Source organism: Ochotona princeps, chromosome 8, assembly GCF_030435755.1.
Source record: "Ochotona princeps isolate mOchPri1 chromosome 8, mOchPri1.hap1, whole genome shotgun sequence".
In the NCBI taxonomy this organism is placed as follows: Eukaryota; Metazoa; Chordata; class Mammalia; order Lagomorpha; family Ochotonidae; genus Ochotona; species Ochotona princeps.
In genome coordinates, this window is record NC_080839.1 from 55,603,021 (window position 1) to 55,617,070 (window position 14,050).

The 14,050-nt window shown below is 45.6% G+C and overlaps 1 protein-coding gene across 1 annotated transcript in view; it reads right to left on the reverse strand.

The window, feature by feature from the left end:
• The window catches only part of LOC101530025 (vitrin), an 87,790-nt gene that overhangs the window by 50,179 nt on the left and 23,561 nt on the right, over positions 1-14,050 (reverse strand). Inside the window, exons 3-5 of the mRNA XM_058668095.1 lie at positions 11,570-11,726; positions 5,333-5,466; positions 12-95 (exon numbers count right to left, since the gene is read on the reverse strand). Of these exons, the coding sequence (XP_058524078.1) occupies positions 12-95; positions 5,333-5,466; positions 11,570-11,726 (375 nt within the window). The remainder of the gene's footprint in view (positions 1-11; positions 96-5,332; positions 5,467-11,569; positions 11,727-14,050) is intronic.

Below are 14,050 nucleotides of genomic sequence, written 5' to 3' on the forward strand. Positions count from 1 at the left end.
CACACGAGGACACTTGCCTGCTTTGGCAGCTGGGCTTTTGGAGGCTGAATATGTAAGAGCTGATGGGTAGGTTACACCCTTTTGAGGCTTACTTTCTGTAAAAAAAAAGAGAGAGAGAGAGAGAGAGAAGAGATTTATTTTTGTCACAGGAATTTTAGATGGTTCCGTACTGACAGGTTGACTCTTCCAATTGATCTCTCTAAAGTTCTACAAAAGCAGTCAGTCTCCCTGGTTCTGAGTTGTGATTCTACTAAGGAAGGCAAGTTGGCTTTTTGTTTTCCTGTCTGGCCTGCGCTTTATGAATATTAGAATGCCATCAATACAACCACCACGATCCAGAGCTATTGAACGCTGGTAATCCTTCTTTCGTTCATGAATTTGTGACATGGGAGCTTATACATGTGGCTTGGCATGTAACTGCAGGTGAACCGGAAACATTCTGGATGCTCTCCTTTGAGGTGACAGCATGCTCTGGTCTCAGGCTGGCAATGTGTGTGCCTAGATGGCTACTTCTCACTTTACCAGATCCTATGGGAGTCATTCAGTTCCATGGCAATCGAGAAACCTGAAAGCAGGTGGATACAGATCAGCCTTGAAAACGAACTGCGTGCTATCCTCCTGGGGAGAGACTGCTTGGATGTCGGGTAAGGAAGAGGAAAATGTATGTCAGGGAAACAAGAGAGGCAGTGAAGCAAAGTGATCAGGCCTTGCATTCGCAGGTACTAAGCCTCCGATGACTGAAAATGGCCTGAGCAGGCCACCGTGTCTTTCTGTGACCGTGAGGTGATGCCTGAAATTGCACTGTAGGAGCGTTGTTCTGCAATTAACCTGAAAGCAATCAGTAGGAAGCATCTGAAAAAAAAAAGTAATTTTTCTGACTTGGGAAGCACTGAATTCTCCTGGCTTTAAGCAGTGTCTGGAGTGTAGCAGGTGCTCAAGAAATACGTGTTGCAGAAAGAAATCTCTTAATGCCTGGCTCTTCCAAGCCACACCCCCTTGGGAGAGAATCACCTGTATCTGACGCAGTAGGTGCTCTGTGTCTGTGAGTTACACGTCTATGAATTCAGCCAACTGCTGATGGCAAATATTTGGGAAAAATGCATCTGTACTGAACATAGATTTTCTATTGCCACCCTCCACCCTGAGGAATACAGCATTACGATGATTTTCCTAGGACTTAGCCTTGTAGTAGATACTGCAAGAAATGTAGAAATGGTTTCAATGTGTGAGAGGAATATGTATAAGTTCTGTGCCACTACAGTGCTGTTCTATAGGATGGACCTGAACATGAACGGACTTGGATAACTGTACAAGGCTTGAAGCCAAAAGCTTGCAGACACCAAAGCATGACTGAGTTTGCCTACAGTGCGAACATCTCAGCTCTCCCCCGGGGGCACCACATCAGCAGGATGGGACTTGTGGTGGAGACAGGGACAAGTAGAGCGTGGAGTTCCCAGGGGTGGAGCAGAGTCAAGAGTGCAGTTTTGCCCAACCTCCTGGTGGCACAAGGGGTTGTGAGGCTGTGACGAACAAAGAACAGAGTGTCTGTGATTAGGAGTGAGGCGATGCAGGTGTCGGGTTGGATGTGACTGTTGCTGAATGGCCTTATCTTCCGTGACTCATTTTTCCACTTAAAAAGTATAAGGAGAGCTGTGGCCCTACCCACTACACTGAGAAGATTTGGAAATATTTCAGAGGTATTGCAGAGCTCCTTGGAGAGGTGAAATTGCATCCTGTATGACCTATAAATGCTGCCTCATGTGAACATGGGGGAAAATATCTGGGTTTATTTGCGTGACTTCACCTCATTTGAATCACCTGCCGAATGGAACTTGGCATTCCCAGGTCCCCCATCCACGCAGACCTATTCCGAGTACAGACCATGACCGAGGCCCTGGGAAAGTGAGGTGGCCATAATGTTCGCCTCTCTTTGTCATTTTTCTCACATCTGAGACTGAGGACTTCTGTTTTCATTCAGAAAAAAAAAGCATGCAGGCAGTTTTTGGAAATGTGGATCAATGGGCTAGCCAGAGACCATGCTGATCACAAATGCACATGGCTCTCCACAGCCGCCCTGCCGAAGTAAGTTAATGATTCTTGGTAAGTTCGGTAATGGGCTCACTGTGACCTGAAAAAATTAGAAAATGAAACCCAGAGAAAGGTCACAGAAGCATCTGGGTCTTCAGAGGGGGATTCTGGCTGGATCCAGTTCAAGGTGTTGACCGTGAACCTTGCTCCTTGACCCCAGTGAGTTGATAGTTATAGGTTGCAGTCAAGTGCGCTCCCCTAACTCCGCCATAGGAGGAGGGTTCCCTAACTGGCACAGAAGTGTGAATGTTTAGTGACCAGAGGTGAAAGTGTTTTGGGTTAGATACAGTTACATGCAATGAAGGGAGAAGGAAGTTGAGATTTATAGGGAAACATCTCAGCAGGTTGATTTTCATTAAAAAAAAAAAAGCGCTAAAATCTATATTTTCATGGAAATCAGTTTATTTCTAAATCTCAGAAATCTTGGATGACAGGCTAAATACTGCAGGTTGAAGTGCTCTTGTTTAGCTAGGAGGTACTTGGCAGGCACCGTGTGGTCGTTACGTTTCTCTGTCTCCCAACGTACCTGTATTTTGGGCACTAGCATTTTCTATGATTCCTGCTCGGAATCATTTGTTACAAAATGGAGACTGAAACTGGTTTAATTTGAACCACAGGTGTGTGTGACTTAGCAGGAAAGGAACAGGGATTGCTCAAGCTGAGGCGTCCTAAAAGGTCTGTTTGTAGACTCCTTATAAACCCTGCTGTAGAAACCACGAAACGGACTGGGAGTATAGGATGTGTTAACGGCAGCAGACCCCAGGCAATCATCCAGATCACAAGATACACCATATCCTGGGACCTTTCCCTCTTCCTTGCCTCAATCGGCATTTTAGAAGTAGCTCTTTCTCACAGAGTCTCATGGCACTTAGTGTTGTTGGGAAACCAGAAAACTTTGTCTGCATCTACTTAAAAATTTTGTAGACTCTCCTTAGGAAAAAGTGAGTGGTTCAGGTCTGTGGGATAAGTCTGAAAGGAGCATGGGATCTGACGTAGTGCTTAAATGATACTGTAGACCCTCCAGCAGCTGGAAGGGCTTCCACTGGCCAGTCTCGGGAAATCTGAGCATCAGAAAGGATGATGATGACAATGGATACATGGTCAGATGGCATTTTGAAAACCGGTCTTTGAGTCTATAGCCCACTTAAAAATAACAGGTGAAGAGTGGAAAATTCTTCTTGATGTAAGAATACTACCTAATAAATGTGGAAGAAAAGGCAGGATTAGAAAAATGGTCATTGTGTTATTGCAGTCTGACTGCAATGACAGACCTCCATATGCACGTGTTCTGCACCTGTGAATGCAACCATCTTGCTTAGGAAATATTTGGGGGGGAATTGCATCTGTACCATGCAGGCTGAATTGTGCAGGCTTTCATTTTCTTGTTCTTATCCCTGGGACAATACAATTTAGCAACTATTTACTTAGCAGTTACCCTGTATTAGGCATTATAATTCAAAATGATTTAAAGTATGCAGGATGTTGCGCGTTTCCATTCTACGCACATGCAATACCATTCTATACAAGGAATTTGAGCATCTGTGGATTTTGGTGTCTGCGGTGAGTCCTGCAGCCAATCACATGTCTTCTGAAGGGGTGGCTGTGCTAAAGCGATACTAGGAGCAGCCGTGACGTTCATACCATCGGGTTTATTTGCTGCAGGAACAAACTTCACCCAATACAAAGACACCTTGTATTATTCATTATTACCTCTAATACAATATAAAATTATATTATTAGTTATAGAAGGTATCTTTGCCATGAAGAGCTATGGTGCGTTATCCAAGTAAACCTTGGCATCACCAAGAACTGGACAAGCTGGCATTGTGTGTCTCTTGGAATGGCTGTGGCGGTGTAACACAGTGGCTGTGCTATGCTACTACCAATCTGTGCCAGAATATTTAATCTGAACCCAAGGAAAGAGGAGGATTTGTCTGAAGTCCAGACTGTGCACAAGGATTTTGTGACCAAAAAAATGACTGTAATGGGAGATAGTTCCAGGCTAAGAGCTACTACGTGCATGTGATAACTAGATGCAATGCATAATTTTGTTGGGATTGTAGGTGGATCGAAAAAAAAAAAAGAGAAAAGAAAAGGAGGAAGGAAACGAGAAGGAAGGAATAGAAAAGAGGAAGGAAGTGAGAGGAGAAAAGGAAATATTATGAAGACTACTTGAGGCTCTATATTAATAATAATACTTCAGAAATAATTGAACACACTTGAAAAATACTTGTTTTTGAGGTACAGTTCTGCACCAGTGTTTATTCAGGTGTGGCAATGGTGTTGTCATTTAGGAAATGCTTTAGTTCTCATGTGATGCGTGCTGAAATAATTCAGGTTAAAGGGACGTGGTTCCTGTGGCTGCTTTTCCTCATGGGTCCTAATGACGTATAGACAGCTAATGGATAAAGCAAACTGAACATTAACAGCAGTGAAAGGGGTATGGGTCTGAATTATACTTTTGTTCTGATTTCTTTTGTAAATTCAAAAATTAAAAATCAAATGTTGAGCTTCAAAAATTCATCAAAATTTAAAAAGTGGGAGGATGGATCATGGTACAACAAAGATAGTTTTCACTGTGAAATCACAGTAGTCATTAGTTCATTGACATGGAAAAGTGAAAGTAATTATTTGTTCTATTGCCTTAGAAAGGGGAAGCCGATTAAGGGGTGAAATAATTAAATTAAATTTATATTAAATAAATTATATTAATTTATTTAAATTAATAAATTAATTAATGATAAATAATTAAATTAATGATAAATAATTGGAATTAAGTATGGTTTCCTTCATTTTTTAAGTAAAACTATTTACATAAAAGTGAAATAATTAAATTAAAATTTTAAATTTCAAAATAAAATTCTAGTCCAGTTCTCTGAGCTTGCGTTAAAATTTATTCATCTGACAGAAATCTCAAGGGACAATTTTCCAGAAAGGAGGCACAGTTGGTCTGGCTAAACAACTAGTTCTACAACCTTGATTATGAAATATAATGCATTTCATTAAAATTTTCATTGTACTTACAGATTAGCCACAGGGTACTTAGCAATTGAAGCTTTTTAATATTTCCAAAATTGACTTGATAGTGATTTATCACGAAATTCTAACACATTGTTTCATGATCCTAATTATTAGAACTAATGCTTCCGATTCTTGTGGAGTGAGCATAAGGAAGGGGCCCCTTGGGGAGCAAGGGGTCCTCAGGGGTCAAGGTTAGCAGCGTTTGACAGTGTGGTAGCCATACCTGAGATGACGAAGGATTCTCTCCATCGTGGAAGGGAGAGGGATTGGACACCATTGGAATAACTCCCTTTATAACCAGATTGTCCAGCAACTTTCCGAACAAGTATTTTTCCTCCCGAATTATTGAGCACTCCGCTATAAAGAGAAAGAAATGAATGTTTGAATGAAGAACAGAAATCCCGTTTGGCATGACCATCGGTCTATTAAGCCAGCCTCCAACTTTATGTAGACTTAGGAAAAGAGCAAGAACAAGAACAAGCAGACCTTGACCACTAATCCAACCTCCACGGATGGTGCCTCTGCTGCACGTGGCCTGCATCTGACCTCTCAAGTCACGTGTTCTCTTCTAGCACCAGATTGCTCTGTTGCCTCAAATTTTGTCTTTTCTGGTTTCCTCATCCCCAGTGGTTCTTTTTTTTTTTTAAATATTTATTTGATTTATTATTATTTATTTTTATTGGAAATTCAGATAAATAGAGAAGAGGAGAGACAGAGAGGAGGATCTTCCATCTGTCGATTCGCTCCCCAAGTGGCCACAACAGCCAGTGCTGCACTGATCTGAAGCCAGGAGCCTGGAGCTTCTTCCAGGTCTCCCTCACGGGTGCAGGGTCCCAAAGCTTTGGGCTGTCCTCGACTGCTTTCCCAGGCCACAAGCAGGGAGCTGGATGGGAAGCAGGGTCACCGGGATACAAATCGGCATCCATGTGGGATCCTGGCGCATATAAGGCAAGGACTTTTGCCGCTAGGCTACTGCACTGGGCCCCCCAGTAAAACCTCTTTCCTGGTATTTTCCAGTTTGGTTCTGTGACATCACAGAATTAACGCTGTTATTTCACCGGGTGCTATGAAATTATAAAAAGTAACTTTTTTTTTGTAGAGAAGGTGTACAGCTAAATTAAATGTATTAAAAACAAAACCCCAAACACTGGAAACTGTTTTCTTAATTTCTGGGCTTTTTCCAATTTTTTGGTCCTGATGTGGAAGGGACTGATCCGTCCCTGCCTTCCCTTCTGTGTTAGACAAATTTTCCCACTTGGCTCCCACACAGCACTTTCTTATTCCCTGCCCCAGAGCCTGATGCGGTCCCTTGAGATTTCTAATTTATGGCACCACGGGATTGAAAAGAAAATGTCTGATGTTTCCATCAACGCCCCTCCTTCTCTTCAGGAAAGTTTGTTTCCTGCCCTTCCACCTTTACGGTGAGTCAGCAAGTCACAGCATTTGACTTTCCTAGTGACCCAGAGGACAGCCAATGACAACACAGGGAGAGCCCCCAGGACCCGGGGATACTTCTCATGTGTGCTCGCCCTCTGGGCCATCACACACACACACACACACACACACACCACACACACACACCACACACATACACACCACACCACACCACACCCACCACACACTACTCACGCACACACCACACCACACACCACACATACCACACACACCACACCACACACATCACACACACTACTCACGCACACACCACACCACACACCACACATACCACACACACCACACCACACACATCACACACACTACTCACACACCCCACCTCCTACACACACCACACCACACACACCACACCACACACACCACACCACACCACACCACACCACACCACACCACACCACACGCTACTACATCACACACATCACACCACACACACCACACACTACTCACACACCACACCACACATAACACTCACACATATTTACACATACCACACACACACCATGCAATACCACATATGACACACAAATACACCCCACACACCCCACACAACACACAACCACACACCACATACACATACCGCATACACATACCACACACCACACACACCACACCACACCATATGCACACACATACCACACATACACACTCCACATACACTACACACACATACTACTCACACACACCATGCACATACCACACACACGTACATACCACACACACCACACATATACCCCACATACACCACACACACACACACCACTCACACACACCATGCCCACAGATGTGTGCGTGCGTGCGCTGAGAGAATCCTCATTGTCAAAGGGTTTCAAACCTGTGTCTAACCTCAACTCCTGGGTTCTTTGCTTTTGCGAAGGGTTACTTCTCAGAGTTCAAGAGCTCAGGCACCTCTCCGTCCATTGACGCCAACTCCCCATTACTCCCTCAAGTCTTTTGTTGTTGTTAAATTTTTATTTTGAATTTTTGAATCCTGTGGTGCAATTTTGTATAGACTGGGATTCCCCTCCAAATTCCCACCCACCAACAGATTTTCCCCATGTTGCTACAGTAGTATAGACCTTCATAAGGAGTTATACATCAATCAGTATGTCATTTAAGGGTGCCCTGACATTGCTGATACAGACAACATCAGACAGTCCAGCATCTCATTGTCTACACATTTCCAACAGTTTCATTGGGAGTTCATCTTTGATTTGGAAGCAGAGATGCATATTGCATTGTATCCCCACATCTGGACAACTCCCTCAAGTCTTAACAGCCTCTCTTCTCTCTGGTCACTTTGTTTCTCCCCACAGCCATCAGGCTGGTCTCCCTCCCCTGGACAAAGCACAGCATTCCCACGGACATGCTCCTGTTGCATTGCTCTCTCCCTTGGGAGAACCTGGCTCCCATGGTGCCTGACTGTGCCTGTGCAACTTTGCAGCTGGAGCTGTTTCCTACACTTCTCCCCCTACCCTCAGCGTATCTCCCCGGCAAGATTCTGACTCTAGCGAGCACACCCACCCCTCTCAGAGTCTTGTTCTTACAATTTCAATTCTGGCTTTATTCTATTTCCTAAAAATTTCAGCAGGCAACTTTAGTTCTTAGTTAAAATAGAGATTTGTTTTCTCTTTCTTTCTTTTCCTTCCTTCCTTCCTTTCTTCCTTCCCGTGGGGCAGTTATTTTTTTTAGTCCCTGTGGTATGTAGGTGCCACTTGTACCAGCCTGTAGGGCACAATGCTTAAGCTACCAGGAATGTGTGAGCTGTTGACACTGATAGCTTGAAATCAACCATGCAGGGATGTTTATACCACAGACATTGGCAAGCTAGGCACCATGCCCCCTTGTAGAGCTGTTGTTTAACAATTAGCAGCACACTGCTAGTTCGCATTCTAATGATTAAAACAAAAACATGACCCTGTGTTCTCTTGTAATTCATCTAGCAAACTGGAAAGAAGTTTTATCCCTTTCTTTCCCCCAGAAAAAGCACTGCACCCTCAGGTTTGGGCTGCATTGTCCCATGAGGTGCATTGTGAGGATGAACGCATTTGCATCTCAGCTGCCACTGAAGAGTCAGAGCCACGCAGAGGGAGGGAAGGGCCCCCCAACCCTGAGCGCTTCCTTCAGGCTGTTTATAGGGACGGGACCTGGGGAGACACTCAGGCTGACCTGGGCTGGTGATCGTGGATGAAGCTTATGCATGACTGAAAATCAGATACTGAGCCAGGTCTGTGCTAAACTAGTGTGTTCTCATGAGTCTGCCTAGGGGGGCAGAGGGAAGCTACAGCGTCCCATGGGCTAACCTGGCAAATATGGCTGTCTCCAGGCCAGGCAGAGTCCACCACGGTGGGAGACACCGCAGAAGAGCCTGAAAGGGGCCGTGACTCCATTTATGAGGCAGGCTGGAGCTCAGAACCACTGCAGATTTCTGGAATTTGCACGAACATGGCCTCATTTACATCCTCACTCAGACTCAGGCCATTCGCAAATACACGTACTCTCTGAAAGTGGAAAACCAGAACCACTTTCTTGGCCTTCTCCAGATGCCTTGAGTGGCGCTGAGCAGGGCCTGGGTGTCTATCCCCTCCCTGGCCCCAGCACCTTGGGACTGGGGTAAACAGGGCCTGGGAGATTGGATAGTGCTGAATGGCCAGGGCTCAGAGGGCAGTGGTCAGCAGGAGACATGCTCCACGGTAAGACGGCCTCTTCATTGCTCCAACTCAGAGCAACCTCTCTCCTCTCCCAGCGTTTGAAAATACAAGGGTTAGGATAGGACTGAGCCCAAACAGGATGCCTCTTACATGTTTGTTATCCCTTTGGCTGGAAGGAATAGAGGAAATTGCTTGTAATAAGATATCTGAGCTTGATACTGTATGTGAATATTAAATCCTTTAATTCAAATTAATCCAAAGCTCTAAACCAAAATATGTTCTCTCTGGTCTGTCAGATCTGACAGTGGGGAATTCTGGCAGGACAGCGAGTGTAGGTCCCCAATGCACTTTTAACTCATGTTCTTCTCTTAAATTCTGTCTTCTGAAAACAAGCTTTGTGAAAAGCAGGCTGATAGCATCCAAAATTCCTATCTGTTTTCCCTTAAGACTTCTAATCTTCCTCCTCCCGGAAAGAGACCCTTCTGTCCAAATAGTTCCTCTAACTCTATTAGTCACTAGCTCAGGAAACCACAGTGGCACTCAGTTGCTCAAGCCTCCAATCTTGTTTACTGAAATACTGCAGCTCTTATTCTCTGCCCCTCCACTCTCAACTAGATTGTTCACACCAACTTCCTACACTCCATCCCGCTGTCTTCCCAGAGCCCCTACCCTGCCCGAGCCCTCCTCATCTTCACCCAAAGGTGCAGTCACCCATCAGAAAGCTTTTCCCAGCTCTGGCATCTACAATCCAAGCTGGAAGTGAGGGCCATGAATTTGAATCCTCGCCATGCAATTCACTAGCAATGTGATTTACTTTCTTACACCTCAGTTCCTCTTCTAGCAAATGGGGATGCCTTTAACAATCGAGACAGTGCTAGAGGGAGAGAATCAGAATGTAATGGATCAGCTGCCACTTAAAAATATCTTCCCCCTATTTTGTTAGAGAGAAAGCTTTCATCTGTTGTTTCATTGCTTAAATGCCTGCAACAGCCAGGGCTGGGTCAGGCCAAAGCACAGTACTCAACCTGAGTCTCCTGTGTGGGTGGCAGGTCTAATAGTACTTGAACCATCTTTGCTGCTCTCACAGTGTCTATGAGCATGGATCTAGCGTTGGGAGGGAGCTGGGGATTGCAGCCACGCACTCCAGTGGGATGCAGACATCCCAAGGAGCATCTTAACCACTGTACTAGATGCCTGTCATGACTACTGATGATTTTGATCATGGTTTTGGTGAGGTCAGATTCGCTGTTACAGCTCTGTTCTTCCTAGGAAGCGTGGAAGGCAGAAGTTAGGAGGACAGATGGTCCAGTCAGCTGTACTTGAGTTGGAGGGTATACAGAGGCTACTCATCCTGTTTTTATTGAGATGAGCACAATGGGGCTGGCATTGTAGCACAACTTAAATCACCACTTGTGACATCTAGCATCCCATATCAGATTCTTGGTTCAAATCTCAGCTGTTCTATTTCTCATCCAGTTTCCTGCTAATGTGTCTGGGAAAGTAATGGAAGATGACCCAAGTTCCTGTCTAAATGGGAGACCAGGAAAGAGTTTCTGGCTCCTGGCTTCAGCTTGACCCAGATCTGGCTGTTGCGGCCATTTAAAAAGTAAACCAACAGATAGAAGATCTGCCTGTTTGTGTTCCCCTCTTACTCTGTTACCGTGCCTTTCCAATAAATAATCTCAAACAATACATGTGCATAACAGTAGTAGATAGAGCATAGATTTGAGGATTAAGTAATAACCATGTGATAGAAGTCAAGTGCTTTGCATATACACCGCAGCCTTATTAGCAAAACTATTAAGTAAATATGCATTTCTTGATGTTTTTACCACAAACATGGACCAAATAAGTCTTACGATTCTGTGAAGGTTACTTTTGCCTCTCCTCATTTAGGCAGTGACTAAATCCGAAGCACACCACAGCTCCTGCTCTTTCCAGGATCCCAGACCAGCCACTGGTCAGGTGGTGCCACCTGTCACCCCTCCCTCTCATCTTTCCTTTGTCTCCAGGCCATCATCATAGCTCTGAGACATGGTCCTTCCTGCAAACTCCACGGCCTTCCTTGGCCACATCCCTACTGTTTCCTCGCTCAGCTTTGCATCACTAATCACTTTGGTTTCCTCATGGTGAACACAGAAGGGTAATATTTCCCTCCCTATTACAATGTAATGAGAAGTCTTTCATCTTTTCTCATGCACAGCTTCTGGGTCACCCCTTTGGGGTGGGGTTGTGCAACACAGTGCAACCTGCTTAGTTAAATTTGTATGGTTTTGCTCGCTAAACAGAGACTCTGCATGGGCTGCTCCCTGCCAGCACCTTGATTGCAAGTTATTAAGCAGCTCAGAGCTACCCACCTGTGCACTGCTGCCCCACACACGCTGGAGTAGGATGCATAGATGTCAGTGCCATAAACGTGGTATTTGGGGTCTTGGCAGCCAGCAGGGCATTTCACAATGAACTCAGGATTGATTATCTTGCCAGCTTTGACATCACAGTTGATCTGAGGCACAGCTGGGAATACAAGATAAGATCAAAATTACACCTTGCCGTATCAGCTTCTATATGAAGTGACTCCATTAGGTCATGACTCGATTGTCCATTTACTTAATCTGTAAAAGGCAGGGCTCGAGCTGACCCCGCATCTTGCCCACCTAACGAAAGCCAAGCCCTAATGAGGACATTCCTCAGACCAAATGAACAGTAGAGGCCAGGCATGGCATTTAACCTGCTGAGAGCAAAAACAAAAGGCTAATTCCTGTGCTTTTGCAGACGGTCAGTTAATTGAAGAAGTGAATTCTGGGAAATGAACTGCCACGGGGACTAGCAGGAGAGGACTGGCTGTTCTGGTGCTCTATAATTGGTCCAGGGAAAAAAGAAAGAACTCAGACAACTTGTGGGTGGAAGGAAAGGCGTTCCAGAAAGGGCGAGCAAGAGGACTGTGGGTGTAGAGAGGTTGGCCTCCGGGCTGGTGGGAGGGAGTGAATTGACAAGACCAGGAACAGGAGGCAGGAGGGTGTGTATGCTGGGTTGGGCAGGATGTGGGGTACAGCAGAGAGACTTTAGACACAGGGACATAGGGTGAAAAATCTTTTGGTCCGAGGGGATCCCCTAGGTCCAGATCTGGGGTCACTCTGGGGAGTGAACTTTTCTCTCCTGCCCCACCACCGGCGGAAAGCTGCGCAGGCAGGGGCAGTGCATTCACTGGCCTCCCTCCCTCTGGGCTTCATCCGCACTGCACAGGATGGCTCTTCTGCAACTGAGCTTTGCCTGGGATGAGGTGGAGCAGGTGCCCTGGTGACGGTGTCCAAGTGGGGTAGTGCTGCAGCATCCCTTCCAAGATTTTCATTCAAAAACTCCCGAGTGAAGAGGTCTCTTTGACAACACTCTCCTGGTGCCCTTCAAGTTGGTAGTGTGTTCAGAGCTGGGCTCCACTCTCCAGAAAGGTCTCTGAAATGTGAACAGTCCAAAGAATGAGCAAGGAGGTGCCTCTTGGAATATCTGGGTCCCCTGTTGCAGTGCTTGGGTTTGAGTTCTGGGTTTGCTCCTGGTTCCAGCTCCCTATTAATGCACACTCGTATTAGTGCGCACTAACTTGGTTCCTACTACCTGCATTGGAGACCTGAATCAATTTTCTGGCTCTGGGATTCTGCCTGGTCCAGCTCTGGTCCTGATGAGTAATCAAAACACATAAATACATGAAGAAAAAGAGAAAGAGAGAGAGAGAGAGAGAGAGAGAGAGAGAGAGAGCGAGCGCGAGCGCGAGCAGGGGCTCCAGAGGAGTCTGGGGACCATCAGTTTGAGTTGGCAGAAATGGGTCACTTGGCCATAAGGAGGTAAGTAAGACTTTGGAGGCAAATGATGGCTGAATTTCTAAGTAGGACTGCTGTGTGCTATGACCCTGGAGGGCTGACCTAGAACTTCAAAGGTTTAAACTTTCTATAGAGGTGAATTTTGCCAAGAGGAACTTTCTAGGAATTGCAGTTGCCCTTGAAGGAATGGGCTGCCTTGTGAAGCCGTGAATGACTGCTGGTGGAAGTGTACATGAGAGGGGATTTCTACGTGGGGAGGGAGGTGGAAATAAAACCCCATCCCGTGCTAAGAGTCTGTGATTACACGCCTGGATCCAGGAGCCCTGCCAGGCCACCCACCCTCTAACTCGGTTACTGAGATGGCCTCAAAGTTGCTAATAGCTTCCAGCTGTATCCAAAAAGCACATTCTTTGTTTAACCCTGAAGTATCTGGGCTGAACAGAGCTGTATTTCACTCAGGCAGAGGAAACTGAAGACTCAGGCTCTTAAACACCCTTTCAGACCCTCTTTGCCACTCAGGGCTGGACCGGTGTGGGGCTCCTCCTGCTCCTGGGAGCCGTGGGGCTGAGTCTGATCACAGGTTTTTGGCAAATTGTGGTCTACGTGAAGAAGTGGAGTACTGTGCTTAGAACAGCTTTGTGGTTTCATTCTCCCCACCCGAAGGTTGCCTCGTCCCCAAGGCTATTGTTACTTTGTCTTTCATTCTTGTGAACTCTGTTAGGCAAGGCTGTGTGCACTGTTTCTAGTCTCAGTAGTTCTTTAAAGCCTTCATTTTTGGCTCTCAAGGTAGTTAATTGCTTGAGCCTGGGAGTAAATGAATGTGCTGAATTGGCCTGCCTTCTGCTGTTCCTCCCCCATTGCCAAATGTGTCACCTCCCTTAGAGGTAAAGAGAGGTGTCTTTGTGGGTTTCAGTGCTTCAAACTGGGAGGTGACAGGCTCTAGGAGCTGGGATTACATCTTGATGTGACTTTAGCACTTTGAGATTTTGGATTTCCTGAAAGGCCAATAAAATCTTTGGAGTTGAA